Source organism: Capsella rubella, unplaced genomic scaffold (genome assembly GCF_000375325.1).
Source record: "Capsella rubella cultivar Monte Gargano unplaced genomic scaffold, Caprub1_0 scaffold_1, whole genome shotgun sequence".
In the NCBI taxonomy this organism is placed as follows: domain Eukaryota; kingdom Viridiplantae; phylum Streptophyta; class Magnoliopsida; order Brassicales; family Brassicaceae; genus Capsella; species Capsella rubella.
Genome location: NW_006238923.1, coordinates 5196654 through 5216309, shown reverse-complemented (window position 1 = coordinate 5216309; position 19656 = coordinate 5196654). Strand labels below are relative to the sequence as shown.

Genomic DNA, 19656 nt, shown 5'->3' with positions numbered 1-19656 from the left:
AGATAAACTATAAACTCACAGCCGTAGGATTGAGCATATACTGGAAAACCCCAGCCGTCCGATCAACTCTAGGACTTCGAATTATTTAGTCGAACATATGATTCGTTCGTGAATTCTGATGATGATGATGAAAACCACTTTCCCAATTGTTTTCTTAAAATCCATCCTCTGAACACTCTTAACTTCTCACTCACCTCACACACTCTTCTTCTCTGTGACACTCTCTACCTCTCTCTCTTTCTGCTTACGCTTAACATGGCGTTCGATCTTCATCACCGTGGCTCAGTTTCAGATCAGCATTCATCGGAATCTCAGAGTCAGCAACAGTCATTTACACTCCCTCCTTATCCTCAGGTAAGATCTCTTAATCTCTCTCTCGATAGGATAGTCAGATATTTCAAATTAGTTTCTGAATTTTTGGGTTGAGAATTGGCGTTTTTAGATGATAATGGAAGCGATCGAAGCCCTGAATGATAAGAACGGTTGCAACAAAACGACAATTTCGAAACACATCGAGTCAGCTCAGCAAACCTTGCCGCCGTCACACACGACACTGCTGAGCTATCATCTCAACCAGATGAAGAAGAGTGGTCAGCTTATCATGGTGAAGAATAATTATATGAAACCAGATCCAGATGCTCCGCCGAAGCGCGGTCGTGGGCGTCCTCCGAAACCGAAAACCCAGGGGGGATCTGGCGCTGCTGTCACCGTCTCTGCAGATCCGCCTAGATCTCGTGGTCGTCCACCAAAGCCGAGAAATACATCGGAAACTTCGGTTGAGCTACCCAAAGAGAGCGGATCTGGAAGACCACGTGGACGGCCACCAAAGAGACCACGAACAGATTCGGTTACGGCAGCTCAGGCAACGGGTGAGCGTAGAGGACGTGGGAGACCTCCCAAGGTGAAGCCCACGGTGGTTGCGCCGGTTGGGTGTTGAATTATGCAACTCTAAACATCAAATTGGAATCTCGAGAGTGCTTTGAGTAGATTGGAGTATAGTTCCCTTTGTACTCGTATTTGATTGTAAACTTTTAGTAATGATGTGTTGTTGTCTTGCTGCTAAGGAGGATATAAAGACTTAACGTTAGGGACGACTGTATCATTCATAAGTGTATTATTACTATGAATTTTGCATGTGTTATGTGATCCTTTTAATAGTTCTCTCTTTGAACAACCACTTGTTAAAAGTACTGTTTTAAAACCCGGGATTCAATTAGACAACTGTGATACGTATAAAAACTGTGAATGGAGTGGACTGTGGAAGCTTTTTGGCCTATTTGGCTGGTTGATCAAAAGCTTATTATTATTATTTTTGCCAAATCTAGTTGGTTTCTGTTAATTGGCATAGTTGATTCATTGCAACGAAAACACTTGTGTATGACTTTTGGTTGTACATTGGCATCCCCGTGAACAAAACGGACAAAACCTTGTTTTCGTAAAGATTTTAGCGGTAGGCCACAAATAGACAAACTTTACGGGTCAAACTCATGTCATAGTCAGATATTCTAATCATCTCACGGGTTTCGATTCGTGATATTTGATTTCATGAATTTAAAAAAAAAAAAAAAAGAAAGGGAGAGATGTTGATATGATGGCCAAGTTCATCCCAATCATTTCCAAGATTCATCTAAACCCAAATTATTCAAAATCATAACTCATAACCATCTATAATTATATCCATCACTCGTATTGCACGCCAAGTCGCAAATATAAACACGAAGCAACACATAATAATGCAATCGAACATAGATTAATGTATAATTTGAACACACAAACTCAGAGTTCCAACACAGTAATTAAACTCGGTTTTTAAAAGCCTCGAATTACACAGGAAAATACTAAAGCACACTGACTCAACACAGATATAGAATATATACAAGTATTTTTTATTAATTTTAGACATAGCTTAACTTAGGCTCCATTGTTGGCGTAGGTGTTAACGAGAGCTAGTGCATTACTCGTGAACATCTTGACGTCACCGACTCTCTCGCAAATCGCCGTTTTAGTCTCTCCGTCTTCCATCGCCTCCGTGATCCCATCAGTACACGTCTCCTCGTCCGTCAAAGCCGCGCTCATCCACGTCTGCACGTTGCTCATCTGAAACCTAAACGCCGGCGCTCCTGGACGGCGGTGGTTCATCTCCCGGAGCTGCCTCAGGGACCCACGCATCTGATCCACGGCGTCTCCCATGTTCGAAACGCAGTCGTGGACGGCGGCAGAGGAAACTGCAGCAGAGCGACGCGAGAGTTTGGAGAGGAAACTCGCCGTGTATTTTGCGCGGGAAAGAGAAACGCCGATGGCGAGTTTAGCTAGTCTCGCCGGATTATCTTGCACGGCGGAGGCGTAGCCAGCCAGAGACGTATAACAAACGTCAGGATAGAGCGTTGCGTTGCAGCTCGTGCGGATGAAATCTAGGTCGTTAATTGTTGGTTCTGCGGGAGGGAAACGGACGGCTGAGATTGTCCGGAAAAGAAAGAGTAATGCGACTAAGTGTACAAACGTCGTCGTAAAAAGCTGTCTTCCCATATTGAAGTTTTTGAAGTTTTGTAAGTTTGAACTCTGTTTACTTCTTGTGAGAGAGATTGGAGGGTTTATGTAGGGATGTAGAGTAATGGAGAGATTTGACATGTTTGCCCATTCATACTCATTATAATCACATTATTGGCCACTAATCATTTTGTCGGGTGTGTTATTTTTATCTATATGGTTGGTGTGAAAAGGAAGGCTTGGTAGGTTCGTTCACTCTTAGCCGTACCTTAAAAGGAACTGCATTCTTTATGGTTATCACTTACTGACTTGCATATATTTTCAAGTAAAAGCATAAGCTAGATATTAACAAAAAATGTTATATAACATTTAGTAAAAGGGTAGTAAAACTAGGCAGGGTCGTATGCGGACGCAAGTGAGCTCCTTTAGGGTGGACGTACATAACTAGTTCCGATATCGACCACGAAAGAATCGTACGGTGAATATTATGATGGGACTCTCGCTCACCAAGTTACGGATGGAGTATGTGGAGATTCGCCTACTCTCATCAATTCTGTCAAATAAAAAATAAGTTATCCTAGAAGAAAAATATCCGCACGCGTAATTATATCAAACATTATATTCTATTGGATTAATCTCTCAAAATGCTCCAACTCATTTGCTAATGATGTATTCTTTCTTTCACCGGACACTTTTTTAGATTAAAGTGTTGAATCTATTCGATGAAAAATCGAGAGACAAATATAGGACACGAATTATCTGAACATTTTTGTACTTACATTAGTTCAATCCCAAAAGAGAAAGCTGATGGAACTGTATGTGGAAAATATAGCGTTCGAATCTAATGCTAAACTTGGATATATGTGAAAGAAAAGAAAAGAAATGATGGCACGATGACCGTTTTAGTAAACGATTCCACAAACCATGCTTCTTAAGAAGTAAAGTCCACTTAAAAGACCACTTGTGTAAAAGTGAGTGTGCATACCATATAGTGGGGAGGTAGCCGACTAAAGTCTACTTGGAGTATTATATAGGGTTTGATGAGTAACGTTTAAATCATTCCCATTCATGTAAACACATACTAGATGCTTGTTTCATAATAATAACAAAACAATCTCGTACATATATAAATTGGTAGACCAATTAATATCAAATTCTATGGTTTAAACCTTCATATTGTTAATAAAAAAATATACTATTATGCATTATGTTAGTTCAAACTTATTTGATTGGTTTACCAAAAAAAAGAAGAAGCAAATTTTGTTAAAAATAGTTTTGTTGTTTGTCTACTTGTTTGGGGGATCAGCTGTTGGTAGTTACTATCAGGAAAATGTCAGCTTTAACCAGATCAAGTTCCTCGAATCATAACTTCATTGAAACCCAAAAAAAAAAAGATACTCATATTAGGCCTGTGACTTTACGGCCCATCAATACCAACACTTGGTTTATGGAGCAAAGAGTCTTTCTATCTCAGCTTGATCCCAAATTTAAGTGCCCCCTTAAGCAATTTAAGAAGCATCTCGTTATTCATAATGAAGTTCAAAATTGTGCTTAGATAATCTCTTAGAAACAATTTCACATGGTCTAGACGATGTACTATGGCATTAGAATCCTTGTAAGTCATGGTTCAATTACTTTTATTCAGCCATGTTTGCATGAGTTTGTTAACAAAGGTGAGATTAACCTCAAACTTATATCAAAATACATAGATTTGATCACTGTGGTCTCAGACTTAGGTTGGGCCTTCTAAACTCATAGCAGTGGCCGCTAGATCCAAGATTGATTTGATAAATTTCATCTATGAATTTGGTTATTACATGAATATGTAATAATCTTACATATTTATACGGCAGCTCGACTAGTAGTAGGACATCTCCACCCTTGCACTATTAAAGAAGATAAAACGAAAAACGAGTTGAAGTATTATCAAAAATAAAGAAACATCTTACATTTTTATATGGCGGTTTCAAAATTTTGGCCACTCTTCATTTTGGTGCTATTAGTAATATTGTATATTACAAGAAAATAAAATTACTATCATCTAGTTGAACTGTTTATTTTTTTATTTTTATGATGAACCGATTCGTAAATAAAAAATCAAAAAATCGTTTGCACTTTGTAGGTATTTACTGCCTGTGAACGCTATGGACGACTTCGTCGAAATTGTCCCAGCCACCAGTCAACAAAAGTGGGCTTATCCCATATAAATATCTAATAAATATATGGTCCATCCATGTTTAATAATGATACAAGACCAAAAAGATTAACGATGATGATTAGGACTTGAACCCTCGCCACTTGCTTCATTAACTATTAATTCCATCCTCCAATTCATTATCCGATTGAAGCCTCGTCACTTGCTTCATTAACTATTAATTCCATTATGTTTTTTCTTTTCATATTAAGTAGTACTACTATACAGAAAGATTAGGAGTTTAGGACACTAATTTGCAAAATGATTGGTGGTGACCTGAAAATAAGGATTAAATCAACATCAGAAAAAATGTATTTATTTTCGGTCATGGCCTCATGGGAATAGTCACTTGCGTGCGAGACTATACAACTTCTTATATGATTTGATCGTCACAGTACTTAGAAGATCAAAATTGATACGGTCAACTTGAACTAATTTTCTTAAAGTGTTTTCTTACTTATAGCCATAAGTTCTAATAATCATACATACCATTAGAGTTAGGTATGGTTATTTGGTAATAGACGTGTGGATTTTTAATTAGTAAGGATGATCATGTATGGTTATTTTATGGAGAGATTTTTGTTACATTTTGGAAAATAAAAAAGCTTTAGAAAATTAAAACATCATCACTTTTATCACTCTGAATGCTTAACCTATTATAAAAGTTTTTGTTTTCTCTATTTAATCTTGTTGACTGCTTGGATGTAAGACTTTATTTTTAAAATGTAAAACAGTGATTGGATTAGAAGATTTCATAGTCATACATCTATAAAATAAAATTCTGATTTTTTTCTATTAGTGTTGATTGTTTGTTTGTGTTTCCTAAAATATTTTAATAACAAATAATGACTAGTTCAGGAGGAACTAAACTCATAGTAATTTATATCGTTGTAAAATTCAAGAGTCCATGTATTTTTCTAATAGTGTAAGTCCATACATGTAGTGCCAAATCTAAAAAGTAAGTTTTTTTTTGTTTTTTTTTCATGAGAACTATGCAGAACAGTTTTATATATGTGTAGTTTCTCATATCTCACTTCAAACATTATCCATTACCAAAAAAAAAGTAGGAAAAGTTGGTAAAAGTCAATTGGAATAATATTAAGTAAACGGTGATGGAAAATTGGAAATTTCCAAGAAAACCACAAAAATATGTGAATTATTATTTAGGGATTTAAAAAATGATGTCCATTATAAATACAAAGCATCCTTCTTCCGTTTCGTTACAAAAATCTTAAACACATTTTCGATCTCTATTTTAAAAAGTTGTAGTCTATCTCTCCCTCCATGGAAGCTCAACACCTTCATGGCAAGCCTCATGCTGAAGGAGAATGGTCCACTGGCTTCTGTGATTGCTTCTCCGACTTCCCCAACTGTAATCACTCTTTTCGCAATATATTTACTTGTATTAATTGACTTTAGACTTTGATTTATAGAAGAAATTAAAAACCTAATTAATAATTACCTTGCAAAAAAAAAAAAAAAATGAATGGACACAGGTTGTATCACGTTCTGGTGTCCATGTATTACATTCGGGCAAGTCGCTGAGATTGTTGATCAAGGAGCCACCAGTAAGTTGTTACTAATTACTTATGAGATATCTTTTTTCATAAATACTATATAATTAAACAATTATATATAACGGGTTTATAATTTCTTAAAAATTTGCAGCGTGTGGTACGGCTGGAGCACTATACGCGTTGATAATGGCAGTAACGAGTTGTGCATGTATGTACTCGTGTTTCTATCGTAAAAAGATGAGAGCTCAATACAACATTGGTGGCGATGATTGTGGAGATTGCCTTAAGCATTTCTGCTGTGAGCTCTGTGCTTTGACCCAACAATACCGTGAACTCAAGCATCGCGGTTTCGATATGTCTCTTGGTATTTTTATCTTCTTCTTTAGACACACATATGTGGCTAATTATTTTCCATGTTGTTTCTAGTTCATTTGTTTTATTGTAACCACGCGCAGAAACATTGACATTATTGGATCATTTGGTGTATTTTTGTTTTGGTTTAGGATGGGCTGGTAACGTGGAGAGGCAGCAGAACCAAGGAGGTGTGGCGATGGGTGCTCCAGTCGCCCATGGTGGCATGACCCGTTAATTCTTTTTATGTAATCATATACTAAAATAAACGAGGTTTTATCCTCTCTTTGTTGTTTGTATTTAAGTAAGTATGTTTGTTTGTGAAAGTTTGAACATAACTACATGATTAATTATTTCTTCAATGGCGGCTATCCTAAGTTTTTATTTTATTCGTCTTTCAACACATACTGGTCTAAACTTATAAACACAGATAAAATAAAGCAAGATCGAGATAATACTAATTAAACAAATCGAGATTCATTACTTTGTTGGACCGTGCCTTCCCTGAAACTACGTAATACATTACTAGAGAGAGTAGAGAACATCATGCATGTTCAATTAATGTACTTTTCCTGTTAATTATTACTTTCTAAGTTGCATGTTATACTCCTTCAATAATTATTACAAGTGTGAAATATGAAAGCTTAATTATTATGCAAGATTGAAATCTGTCTACCTGGTACAACTAGATCCAGGTAGACATTATATATCTAGGTATACCTCTCACTGGTCATATATCTGTATCCGTCAACATTACATTTGATTTTGGTCTGATTTCGTTCGATTTCCTTGGTTTAAGGCAAAGCTATGGCTAGAACTCGAACCGAAGTCTTATTACAGTAGTTCAATTTAGTTTGGATTTCAATTCTATCAGGCTGGTTTTATCCGGTTAGATTGAAAGTGCTCATTTTAAAACCTTGCATGGGCTTATTAATTATATTCGGTTGAAATATAAATTTTCTGCCTTGATTGGGCTTTGCATCATATGGTTTGGGTTAATATCACTTTTGAGATTGTCAGTTCGGATCTGGCCATCATGGCACGTGAAAGTTGTTCGAATCATATGAGAATATGAAACTGTATTGGCCCATACATAGCTTTGTTAAATTTTGATGACATGTTGCAGTGAACACCCTGCTTTGTATTATAGATTTGATTTCAACGACCGCTAAATCATAGTTAAATATTTTCTTGGCCAAAAATCTCTAATTTGCTAATAAATAACTAATATTATGTATAGAAAAAGTTGAACCGTATTAGAAACAATACTAGTTATACAAACTCACCTAGTTATATAAGTAGGCTCATTATATTTTGAGTTTAAGTTTAGCACACGGAACCGAGTTATTTTGCATCTGATTAAGGTGTCAATTAAGAATAATAAAAGATTTTAAAATACAAATATCATATGTCTAGAAGTTGATCATTCACACTTTCTTAATTACAGAGACCGGACAAAACGTGGATCGCGTTTTTTTTTCTTACCGTAAAGCGGTTTGGCATTTTTTTTTTCTTTGTACCGACAAAACAGATGACTTACGTGGAACATCCGAGTTTTCCACAAATTGATAATAATTAAATCGCTGTTAACTCCACAGACTCTGTACAATAAATATTTTTAGCTTTTGTCAATTTTAATTTTAGTTAGGTTTGGAAAAAGTGTAATCAATATTATTGGCTGATGACAAGCTTTAAAAGTAGTTGGAAAAATCAGGTTTACTTCTACAAAGTGTGAACGAAAAGTTTTCCAAAGAAAAAAAGAAGATAAAGCACAAAAGCTAGATTGGAAGAGATGATGATGACTCAGCAAAGCCCTAAACATGACTCGTGTAACCCATCACCATCATCAATGAGATTCTCATTATGAGACAATGATCAATGATGTCACCGATCATGTTCTTCATCATGGTCACTACCATCGTGCTTAAACCTAATAATATATCTTGATCTTCATATCTTGATCTTTCTAACTAAAAATAGCAATTTTAAAGTTCTATTAATTACTAGATAGATAGCTGTCGGTTTTGCCAAACTAAAAAGAAGTCTATTATTTATAGTATGTAACAACAAATATGAGTTTTCTTGTGAATTTGGTTTTCTGGGTATAATCGTCTTAAATTTATTTATATTATGGATTCATTGTCAATTCAGATAAAGGAAGTTGGGGAGAGATACAAAGAGAGTAAACACTATTGTACAGTTTTTTGTTTGCACTCTTTGAATTTTATCTTCTTCCGCCCATCCTAAGCAGTTGGCAAAAACAAACTAATCTATCCCACGTTCACATGATATTTTGAGACCCTCGACACACCTAAAATCTACAAATCTGCTCGTTGCTCTGTACATACTTTTCCTTCAGCAGCAGTAGAACGTACGTAGACTCCTTCACGGGAAGGGCATAAGATGTTTTCTTATCTACAAAATGATCAAGAACACATCAGATTGTGTGTTTTCAGCAGATAGAGATCAATGGAATGGTCTTGTCTTCTTCCATAGGCTTCCTTGGTGGTGAAGAAAGCCTCTGTACCAAAACATCTAAAGCTTCCTTCATCCACCAATCTCTACAAGCTTCTCTTGCTTCATCTACTTTCATCCACATTCTCTGACGAAGGTGTTGTTCAGGCCAAATCTCAAGCTCTTCTTTCACAAGCAGTGGGAACATTAATCCTTCATAAATTGTTCCTCTGCTTTTGCTTAAGAAATCCCATTTCCCAAGTTGTCTCTGCACACAAATATCAAAACACACATCTTTTAATTTAATAGATCGATCTAAGTTAAAAAAAACGATCCAAATACGCAATTTATGTGATCCGTTTCAAAGTCACCTCAACGTTTCCAACAACTCCAGCTTCTTCTAGGGACTCTCTTGACGCAGCTTCTTCAACAGTTTCATCAAGCTCCCAACCACCCTGACATTATAAAAATTAATTACATATCAGTAAACTAGCTAAAACACTCACACCACAGGACTTATTATAATGAATGGGTTTATTATTCATGTTTTTGGCTCTTGTTAGGGGTCAAAAGTTAATTGGTACCTTTGGGAACATCAGAGCTTGACCCTTCTGTGATGAGATAACAAGAACTTCATATTCGTCACTAGTTGTGCTATCATTCGAAGTCTTGAGTCTGTACGGAATACACCTACAATATATGAATCATCCAATTTTAAAACTTTAGAAACTCAATCACACAAAAGTCAACTCTTATGGAGAAACAATACACATACACATAGATGAAACATACCCGACAACTATACGGCGTCCCTTATTGTATCTTTGGGATTGACGACCCGTACGAGAGACCAAGCACACCATTTTCAAGAAAAAAAGAGAGGCGTGTGAAGAATCTGAAGTCTGAACCTAACTGTTCGTCGACTGTATAAAAGAAAGAGAGATCACGGTTTGTCTGGATGGCTAAAACGGAAGAAGACACGAATCTTGTGCCGGCTTTGGGATCGGAAGTTAAGAATCGTTTTGAGAGTTATAAGAAAGAGTGGATAGGAATAATGAAGTTGTGAAATGGGTGAGTGAGAAAGATTTGGGACAAGACAAAAAGCGTTGTCTTTGCCTCCTTGTGGCTTATCCTTTTTATAGAAAAACGACCGATTCAACATCCTCTTTTTTGGTTTGTTTTTATTGTCTTTAATTATGTTTTAGTTTTATATTAACTTTCGAAATCAATAATTATTAGTAGTAGTATATTTTAACAATTAAATATACATCATTTTAAAACACAATTAGTGTGACACGTGAACGTATCAATTAGGTGGTGAAAGTTTGAAGGTGAAAATATTAGTACAAGTATTTGCAAAAAAAATATTGGTAGGCCGTGTAAATTACGTAGCAAGAGAGCGAGAGGCATAAACCATAAATAATAAGTGGAGGGGACTGGGGAGAGTCATAGATCGTATTCGTATGTACGTAAGTTTCTGTGTCGTTTCGTGGTCTAGCTAAGGCTTAAGTCTTGGTTACTTAATCATGTCCATACGCGGCACGTTAGAAACATAATCAATAAATAAAAAGTCGCTGTCCATACGCGGCACGTTAATGTTTACACTGAGTTCCGAGTCTGTGTCCATAGCAGCCCATGGAAAAAATTAAGACGATACACTACCGACGTGGAACAATGGTTTCACTAAGTCTCGTGGTTACGACAAGTACTGCTATTTATACGGAAATGCCAAACTAATAACAAATATAAACCAAAATTATGATCTTTTGACTATAAGAAAATCGAGTTAAAGATGCTCCTATCGTTGACGAGTTTATCATAAACGTTGGTGATCAAAATTTGACTCATATGACTATGAAAGTTAGTATGGGTTTTAGTCCGTTAGACCCGATTTTAGTTATATCTAACCATAATATACGTCAAATTCATTTATTGATAAATATCTACTACTATGTATGTCCATACCTAACGGATATAAACCATCAATGCTGAATCTTGAAAAAATGTTCGTTGCATATTCATATTTGTGTGTGATTGTGCCTAGATGCACAAGGTTAACAAATTCTCAATTATTATTAACTGGTTTTCACTTTTCAGCCACTCTTTTAGAAAATTTCATCCAAAACTATTCATCAGCCCACAAGTTTATACAAGGGTTTACGTGATAAGTTTCTCTCTAAATAACATGTTGAACACACTAAACAAAAATTCTGTCATACATAAATTTATCAGATGTTTAAGAAAATCTGTCATGACTTTTGAATAAAGTTTTGTGAAATCTCTTAGCCGAAGTCATGCATGAAAGAAAAACTTGTTAAATGAATTAAAATGTATACATACTATCTGTAAATTCAAGGACAAAACGAACCATTTCAACACTCTAATTAAAGATGAGATAATCATTCAAGCGTTTCACTTTCATTAATATTGTCCTGATGCAACAATGAACTTCGCGTCATCAATAAAATCATGTATCACAAATGTCACAACTAATGGGGGGTGTTTACTCAAACAAAAAACTATATACTATATAAGAAATTAATAACTTTTTTTTGGGCAAAGAAATTAATAACTTAAAACTATAAATTGTAATCTTTATATTAGGACTGAATCCAAAACAAGTACTGTATACTGCGAAAAAGTATTCAAAAACTATGATATATCATATATCAAAGCAAGATTATGAATAAGAAGGTAGTCGACGAGAAAATAAATAAGAACAGCGAGGATGATGCAATATTATGGAGTTTTGGACACTCGAAAAAAGCAAGATTAAAAAATAACAACGAGATATGTGAGTTTTGATGATGTTTTAATCTAAAACGTAACCTGTTTTTTTGTATCTAAAACGTAACCTGTTTTTTGTTCAAACCGAACAATTGTTTAAGCATCATTCAAATTTTAAAAATTTCTTACAATCAAAATCTTTTCCAATACTTAAAATAAACTTTTCTAAATTTACTTCGATATAGAAAAAAATAAAGTCACTTTTTATAGTTTTCTAAACAATATCGATTCTAATAATCTCATAGTCACCAATTTATTCTCTTTTAATTATTGTCAGTAATATTTACCAAATTTAGAATCTAAACCTTAATATATACAATCTCTATTTGACAATATTTTTGTTTGAGAAAAATAAAAGAATAAAGATATATTATTGGTTAATTTAAAAAGAATTAACCCGACCCGGGTAACAACAAAGTTTCGACCCGACTGGTTAGCCGGAAGGGAAAGGCAAAATTGATGTATTTGGTTTCCCCGAGAAACCTCTCTCTCCCGTATTAAACCCTTGCGACTCTCTTTTACTGTATGTGGTGTGGTTGCAGACACTTTTTTTTTTTCTTTTTTTTTTTCCTTTCCTTCTCCCTCTCTTCTTCTCCAATCGGAATTTGAACTTGGGAAGTTTCTCTTTCCTGTTCCCGCTCTCTTTGTTTTCTCGAGGGAGCCAAAATCGATCTAGGGTTTTTGGTTTTCTCGCTCCCAAGAACTTCATTTAGGGTTCTCTGTTTCAAAATCCGTGTTTTTTTTCTTTTCTTGATTTTGGATTCGTCCCAGTTTTGTTTGTTCTTCCAATAAAATGTCACAAGACGAGGAGATTGTGTTGCGTGATGTGACGAACGCTGGGATTTGCATTGGTGACCGCATTGGCCGAGAAGCCGCATCGCAGCTCGATCTAGAAGAAGCTCTTGAAGCTTCTAGATACGCTAGTCACCCTTATTCGACTCATCCCAGAGAGGTTAGTTAGCTCCACGAACGATTCCACCTCCTTTATATTGTTTTATCGAAGCAAATGAGCTCGTTTTCGTTTTCTGTTGTTCCTGTTGGGTTATCGATTTGATAGAAGAAAAACAAAATAGTTGGAATCGAGGTATTACAAAATGGGCATGATGTGTAGACAGGGGTAGAACTTGAGCTTTGTCTTATAGGTGTTTGGCTTTGTTGCAGTGGCCGCCTTTGATTGAGGTTGGTGAGACTTGGGAATTGCCTTCTGTTCTTATTGAGAGGTATAATACAGCCGGCGGCGAAGGGACGGCTTTGTGTGGGATTTTTCCGGAGATTAGACGAGCTTGGGCATCTGTAGACAATTCTTTGTTTCTGTGGCGTTTTGACAAAAGGTAAATTTGGCTTTTCCTTTTAGTTACAGGGGAATTTAGAAGCTTGAGATGCCTTGTTTTCGTAGGTGTCCTTTGTTTTTGATAAATGCATGTCAATTAGGGATGGACAATGTCCTGAGTATAGTGGGGCGGAGCAGGCTATTTGTGCGGTTGGTCTAGCGAAATGTAGACCTGGAGTTTTTGTTGAAGCTATTCAATACCTTTTGGTGCTGGCAACTCCTGTTGAGGTGACACTTTTCAAAGGCGCAATATCTAGTCACAACTTCTTTAGTTTTGTGTCCATTTTCTGATTATTCTGAGAAAAAACTCTACTTCTCATCAGTTGGTTCTTGTTGGAGTGTGCTGCACTGAAGGACCTGATGGTAGAGATCCTTATGCTGAAATTTCAGTACAGCCTCTACCTGACTATACAATTTCATCGGATGGAGTGACAATGACATGCGTTACATGTACCAATAAAGGGCGCATATTCATTGCTGGACGTGATGGTCACATATATGAGCTGCTATATACAACTGGCTCAGGCTGGAATAAACGTTGTCGTAAAGTGTGCCTTACGGCAGGCGTAGGTAGTATGATCTCACGGTACACACATTCTCTTTCTCTTTTTTCGTTTATTTATTCTCTCTGCTGTCTATTCTGGGACTTGGGATGAACTAAGCTTCTAGAAATCCATATTGTTTCTCTAAAACTCCTTATGCTGGAAACAGTTACGCAGCACCATATTCTTTCTGTTGTTTTCTAAACATGTAACCCTAATTCTGTTTGTTTTAGGTGGGTTGTGCCAAATGTATTCAAGTTTGGAGCTGTAGATCCTGTCATAGAGATGGTTGTGGATAACGAAAGGCAAATTTTATATGCCCGCACTGAAGAGATGAAACTTCAAGCATATGTTTTTGGGCCGAATGGGGAAGGTCCTCTTAAGAAGGTTGCAGAGGAAAGGAACCTACTAAATCAGAAGGATGCGAGCCAAGGAAATCGGCAGTCAGCAGTGGCCGGTCGATCTAACAAGCCATCCATAGTCAGCATTTCACCATTGTCTATGCTGGAATCGAAATGGTTGCACCTTGTTGCATCATTATCAGATGGCAGGAGGATGTATCTTTCCACCTCCTCAAGTGGAAGTAATATTAGCTTCAGTGGGTTCAACAACCACCGTCAGACTCCAAACTGTCTGAAAGTGGTTTCAACCAGGCCATCTCCTCCATTGGGGGTTGGTGTTGGTCTTGGTTTTGGAGCCGCATCTATAGCTGGTAGAGCTCAGAATGAAGACCTCTCTATGAAAGTTGAAACAGCCTACTATTCTGTTGGAACTCTTGTCCTTTCAGATTCATCGCCACCTGCTATGTCTTCTCTTCTTGTTGTTAGCAGAGATTCAAGCGTTCACTCTCAGGTTGGCAGCAGTTCAGGGCCAAGTTCAAGGAGTTCTCGGGCTTTACGAGAAATTGTGTCTTCCCTTCCTATTGAAGGCCGTATGCTTTTTGTAGTAGATGTGCTCCCCTCTCCTGATACTGCTGCTACTGTTCAATCTCTATATTCGGAACTAGAATACTGTGGACTCGAAGTCTCAGGAGAGTCTTACGAAAAGGCTTGTGGAAAACTCTGGGCCAGAGGTGATCTTTCAACCCAGCATATTTTGCCAAGGAGAAAGATTGTCGTTTTTACCACCATGGGTATGATGGAACTGGTTTTTAATAGACCTGTTGATATCTTAAGAAGACTTCTGGAATCCAACTCTCCAAGGTCCCTTCTAGAAGATTTTTTCACCCGCTTTGGAGCAGGTGAAGCAGCTGCCATGTGCTTGATGTTGGCTGCCCGGATAATAAATTTTGAAGATTTAGTTAGTAACATTGTTGCCGATAAAGCAGCTGAGGCTTTTGAGGATCCGAGAATTGTAGGAATGCCACAATTTGATGGCAGTAGTGGATTGTCAAACACTAGAGCAGCAACTGGAGGTTTCAGCATGGGCCAAGTTGTTCAAGAAGCCGAGCCCATTTTCTCAGGTGCTCACGAAGGGCTCTGCCTTTGTACATCAAGATTACTCGTTCCACTATGGGAACTTTCTGTGATGTCTAAAAAAATCAGTTCTGACACCATGTCTGAGGAAGGAGTGCTGATCTGTCGTCTTTCTAGCAGTGCTATGCATGTTCTGGAAAGCAAGATTCGCTCGTTGGAGAAATTCATAAGATCTAGAAGGAACCAGAGAAGGGGGCTTTATGGATGTGTTGTTGGGTTAGGAGATGTAACTGGTTCTATTTTGTACGGTACTGGTTCAGAGTTGGGAGCTACTGAGAGGAATATGGTTAGGAACTTGTTTGGAGCATATTCTAACGGTAGTGAGTCAGCAAATAAAAGACAACGTCTGCCGTGTAGTCCTGCTGAATTGGCTGCCAGAGAGGTAAAATTTGTTCAGTTCTTATAAATCTGGTGTTACTTTCTTTCTCATTAATGGCACTGTTGTGGAAGTCATTAATTAGTCTTGCCCTACTGCAGGTGAGAGCTATGGAGTGTATTAGGCAGTTGCTTCTCAGATCTGCAGAAGCCCTTTTCCTACTCCAACTTCTATCTCAACATCATATTGCTAGACTAGTTCAGGGGTTTGACACAAATTTAAAGCAAGCTTTAGTTCAGTTGACATTCCATCAGCTAGTTTGTTCTGAAGAGGGTGACCAAATTGCAACGAGGCTCATATCTGCCGTGATGGAGGTACCAGCCTTTTAAATAGCCTTAGTGTCCGCTTCCTAAATGTTTTATCACACTAATTTAAATCTGATACTATGGTTGCCCCAGTATTATACTGGCTCAGATGGCAGGGGAACAGTTGATGATATTAGCGGGCGACTACGTGAAGGTTGCCCAAGTTACTTCAAGGAGTCTGATTACAAATTCTTTTTAGCTGTTGAACGTCTTGAGAGAGCTGCTTTAACTTCTGATGCTGAAGAGAAGGAGAATGTTGCTAGAGAGGCATTCAGTTTCTTGAGTAAGATCCCTGGATCTGCAGATCTCCGAACTGTCTGCAAACGTTTTGAGGAATTGAGGTTAGTTTTTCATTCAGTAGATGTCTACACACTAAATTGGTTCTAGTCTGTAATTGTTGGTCAATCATTAAGTTTTGTGTGTGTGTGTTAAAGCTATTACTTTTAGTGGTAGTCAAAGAAAAGTTGATTCCTTCTAGTCTTGTAAATCAAATTTCGAAGAATACTCCAAGTATGCTTTCTAAATACAGGAAAAAAAAAAGAAAGATAGTTTATAATGTAAAATGTAGTTTTAAAGATAGACCATAAAAGATATACATTATCTAGAAGCTTACAATTAAGCATTTACACGAGAATAAAGTCAAATCCATCAACCAAATACATTAAGGCAAAACGGCCAGTTTAACTCATAATTAATTATACATGATTCATATTTTGTTGCCTTTTCTTTGAAGACTCCGTTTTTTGGTATTTACTCAGACTAATTATCTACAGGTTCTATGAAGCTGTTGTCTGCTTGCCTTTGCAGAAGGCCCAAGCTCTTGATCCTGCTGGCGATGCTTTCAATGACCAACTTGATCCTTCCATAAGAGAGCATGCTCTTGCCCAGCGGAAACAATGCTATGAGATTATTGCCAACTCCTTGCGATCTCTAGCTAGTTCCATGCTAGACGAGGCTTCACGTAGACAATATATATGCCAGATTGTTCATCTTGGTGTGCAATCAACTGATAGAGTGTTCCGGGAGTACCTATACAAGGCCATGATAGAACTGGGTCTTGAAAACGAGCTCCTTGAGTATGGTGGTCCGGATTTGGTACCTTTTCTCCAGAATGCTGGCAGTCATTCTGCATCACAGGTTTGCTATTGATGCATTAGCCTTGTTAAGTTATTTCCATTGTTATGGTATCAGAATTTTCTATCGTATTTAGTGACGTAAATGAGCAGAACCTTAAGTGTTCAGGGATTTGTCTACTTGTTAAGCTAGCTAACCTTCATAGCTAAAAACTAGTAGCCTCAGTCTGCCACCAACTGCAAAACAAAAAATAGTCAGGTTTAGTGGTCGACACTGCAACTACTTTCTAAGGATACTTATATTTGTCTCCTCATGCCTTAGGTTGGGGCTGTATGTACTGGTTCATCTCCGCTGGGTCACTCAGGAACACCGATTTCATCAAATCAGGCAAAATACTTTGATCTTCTTGCGAAATACTATGTATCAAAGAGACAGCATGTGCTTGCGGCTCACGTGCTTCTAAGGCTTGCAGAGAGACGTGCTATTAGTTCAGGGGACAATCCTACCCTTGACCAAAGGTAAAACATTATTTTATGTTATGTGTTGAATATTTCCCTAAGTCACATTATCTTGATCTTCTTATTCTCCCTTCCTTTTTCATCTCTAATGGGTTGCTGCCTTGTGAATATAGGAAAGATTACCTAAGTCAGGCAGTTTTACAAGCCAAGAATGCAAGTAATAGCGATGGTTTCGTAGGTTCTGCTCAAGGTGCTTCTGACAGTGGGTTGCTTGATCTGCTTGAAGGAAAACTCGCAGTTCTTCAGTTCCAAATTAAGATCAGAAACGAACTTGCAGCTATAGCTTCCAATATCGAGTCCTCGGTTGCCATGCAGGACTCTGACCAGAACGGGACAGTACTTGATGGTGATTCTAGTGATAATTCCAGCATAGCAAATGCAGCAAATGAAAATGCCATGGAGCTCTCCTCAGAACTTAAAAGCGTAACACAGTTGTATAATGAATATGCTGTCCCATTTGAGCTCTGGGAGGTGAGTCCAAAAATCTTATATATCTTCTCGTTTTTGAATGTAGTTCTGTACCATGATTATGGTTAACTGGTTTTCTAGATCTAACCATAGAAACAAGGAAAGGCACTATTTATCTCTGCCTGTAACTTAGCTGATATTCTGTAAATTCTTAACTTCTATTCATAATTAACCTATAACTCAAAATTGATAATGACTGTTTTAGGTAATGCTGGGAATTGGTGCATCAGTATCCTAGTTTCAAAGTTAGAATATCATAAGATCAGACTGTTGAATTGGAAAGATTCAGTGCTAGTATCTTTGACTCTTTGTGTAGGCTCTGTTTTCATTGCTTGATTGCTGTTATGGTTTCACTCTATGCAGACCTGTCTGGAGATGCTCTACTTTGCCAACTATTCCGGTGATGCTGATTCAAATATAATAAGGGAAACATGGGCTAGACTCGTTGACCAAGCTCTTTCACAAGGTGGAATAGCTGAAGCCTGTGCAGTTCTCAAGAGAGTCGGATCTCACGTATACCCTGGCGATGGAGTAGTTTTACCGCTTGATGTTTTGTGCCTTCACCTCGAGAAAGCTGCACTTGTAAGCTCCCCCTTCCCGTGAAGCTGTTGATTCATTCCATCGGGTTATGAACTGAATTTGAGTACATATATTGTGGAAAATTTTACAGGAGAGATCAGAGATGAATGAACGTGTTGAGGATGAAGAAATAGCTCGAGCTCTTCTGGCCGCTTGCAAAGGCGCAGCTGAACCTGTGCTTAACGCTTATGACCGTTTATTATCCAATGCAGCCATTGTATCATCCCCAAATCTAAGAATCCGACTCCTTAGTTCGGTACGAGTGGTGCTCCTTGAATGGGCAATGTCTGTATTGTCAGACAGAATGGGCTCGAGTCCAGCCAGCTCTTCTCTGATGCTAGGCGGCTCGTTTGCTCTAGAGAGCAGAGCTGTTAGTAATCAAGGGGTCCGTGATAAGATCGCAAACGCTGCAAACAGGCAAGTTTCTCTTTATCATTTCGGTTGGATTCGGGTTAGGGTTTTCTTACTCACTCCTTACTTTGAAGTATAATTTTAAAATCAAGAATCTCTGAAAACCTGACGATCTGTTTTGTTTTGTTTTTGTTCTGACAAACACAGGTATATGACAGAGGTAAGGAGACTGGCTCTGCCACCGAACAAGACGGAGAAAGTATACGCAGGTTTCAAAGAACTTGACGAGTCTCTCTTAAGTCCATTCTCCTTCTGATCCATCACTCTCTTTTTTTTCTTTTTTCTTTTTTGTTTATCATGCAATTTCAATTTTTAATAGGTTTTTTTTTAAGCAGCTTTCTTGTAACTTTAAATTACACCCTTTGGGGAAATTTCCCCATTTCCTTAGTCTTCGGAGAAAATCAAAATACGAAAAGAGAAAAATAATACTGTAGTTGCTCTTAAATACGGGGGCCTTGTCTGTCAATTTTAATCTTGTATTATGTAATTTCTTTATCCGAGTGTTGTTGTTATTGGTTATTAGTTGTTTTTGTACAGACCAAGTTGATGTTTGACGACACAAATAATTTTAACAACTTTTTAGCGGCATACATTTAGAACAAGATTATTAACACTTTAACACACAGCATAATATTAAGTTCGTAAATTTTGTTGCATTGTTATGATTTAACACAGAAAGCTTTTTTAAGATGGTTTAAGTCACACAATTTGGGAGTTCCCTCGGAAATTTATTTTATTTTGAACTTTGACCGTTCGTGCTCCCAACGTTGGATTCCATTCCAAATTTC

General features: G+C 37.4%; 5 protein-coding genes across 5 annotated transcripts; 3 read left to right on the top strand and 2 right to left on the bottom strand.

Annotated features, from left to right (window-relative positions):
* Positions 1-32: 32 nt before the first annotated feature.
* On the top strand, positions 33-1165 carry LOC17897312 (HMG-Y-related protein A). Its single transcript, XM_006305476.2, has 2 exons — positions 33-354; positions 443-1165. The coding sequence occupies exons 1-2, from the start codon at positions 256-258 to the stop codon at positions 935-937; spliced, it is 594 nt and encodes a 197-aa protein (XP_006305538.2). The 5' UTR covers positions 33-255; the 3' UTR covers positions 938-1165.
* A 566-nt stretch (positions 1166-1731) lies between these two features.
* On the bottom strand, positions 1732-2588 carry LOC17897679 (21 kDa protein). The gene has a single exon (XM_006305504.2). It carries the CDS (start codon positions 2524-2526, stop codon positions 1912-1914), a length of 615 nt encoding a protein of 204 aa, XP_006305566.2. The 5' UTR covers positions 2527-2588; the 3' UTR covers positions 1732-1911.
* A 3306-nt stretch (positions 2589-5894) lies between these two features.
* LOC17898560 (protein PLANT CADMIUM RESISTANCE 2) lies at positions 5895-6920 on the top strand. Its single transcript, XM_006304219.2, has 4 exons — positions 5895-6053; positions 6178-6249; positions 6350-6562; positions 6702-6920. Exons 1-4 carry the CDS (start codon positions 5966-5968, stop codon positions 6785-6787), a joined length of 459 nt encoding a protein of 152 aa, XP_006304281.1. The 5' UTR covers positions 5895-5965; the 3' UTR covers positions 6788-6920.
* Positions 6921-8654: 1734 nt separating this feature from the next.
* LOC17899914 (nudix hydrolase 18, mitochondrial) lies at positions 8655-10093 on the bottom strand. Its single transcript, XM_006305639.2, has 4 exons — positions 9796-10093; positions 9588-9693; positions 9375-9458; positions 8655-9271 (listed from the first exon to the last, which is right to left on the bottom strand). Exons 1-4 carry the CDS (start codon positions 9864-9866, stop codon positions 9002-9004), a joined length of 531 nt encoding a protein of 176 aa, XP_006305701.1. The 5' UTR covers positions 9867-10093; the 3' UTR covers positions 8655-9001.
* A 2218-nt stretch (positions 10094-12311) lies between these two features.
* On the top strand, positions 12312-19456 carry LOC17900396 (nuclear pore complex protein NUP155). The gene is made up of 13 exons (XM_006306387.2): positions 12312-12742; positions 12952-13121; positions 13222-13348; positions 13444-13706; positions 13896-15519; positions 15615-15827; positions 15912-16159; positions 16592-16955; positions 17214-17410; positions 17524-17881; positions 18242-18460; positions 18549-18874; positions 19016-19456. Exons 1-13 carry the CDS (start codon positions 12584-12586, stop codon positions 19122-19124), a joined length of 4377 nt encoding a protein of 1458 aa, XP_006306449.1. The 5' UTR covers positions 12312-12583; the 3' UTR covers positions 19125-19456.
* Positions 19457-19656: the final 200 nt, after the last annotated feature.

Coding starts and splice junctions, on each gene's coding strand:
- LOC17897312 (XM_006305476.2), top strand. CDS start 256: ATGGCGTTCGATCTTCATCACCGTGGCTCAGTTTCAGATCAGCATTCA. Junction 355..442: donor CACTCCCTCCTTATCCTCAG/GTAAGATCTCTT, acceptor TGGCGTTTTTAG/ATGATAATGGAAGCGATCGA.
- LOC17897679 (XM_006305504.2), bottom strand. CDS start 2,526: ATGGGAAGACAGCTTTTTACGACGACGTTTGTACACTTAGTCGCATTA.
- LOC17898560 (XM_006304219.2), top strand. CDS start 5,966: ATGGAAGCTCAACACCTTCATGGCAAGCCTCATGCTGAAGGAGAATGG. Junction 6,250..6,349: donor TGTTGATCAAGGAGCCACCA/GTAAGTTGTTAC, acceptor AAAAATTTGCAG/CGTGTGGTACGGCTGGAGCA. Junction 6,563..6,701: donor CGGTTTCGATATGTCTCTTG/GTATTTTTATCT, acceptor GTTTTGGTTTAG/GATGGGCTGGTAACGTGGAG.
- LOC17899914 (XM_006305639.2), bottom strand. CDS start 9,866: ATGGTGTGCTTGGTCTCTCGTACGGGTCGTCAATCCCAAAGATACAAT. Junction 9,694..9,795: donor GGACGCCGTATAGTTGTCGG/GTATGTTTCATC, acceptor CATATATTGTAG/GTGTATTCCGTACAGACTCA. Junction 9,459..9,587: donor AAGCTCTGATGTTCCCAAAG/GTACCAATTAAC, acceptor TTATAATGTCAG/GGTGGTTGGGAGCTTGATGA.
- LOC17900396 (XM_006306387.2), top strand. CDS start 12,584: ATGTCACAAGACGAGGAGATTGTGTTGCGTGATGTGACGAACGCTGGG. Junction 13,349..13,443: donor TGCTGGCAACTCCTGTTGAG/GTGACACTTTTC, acceptor ACTTCTCATCAG/TTGGTTCTTGTTGGAGTGTG. Junction 17,882..18,241: donor TCCCATTTGAGCTCTGGGAG/GTGAGTCCAAAA, acceptor CACTCTATGCAG/ACCTGTCTGGAGATGCTCTA.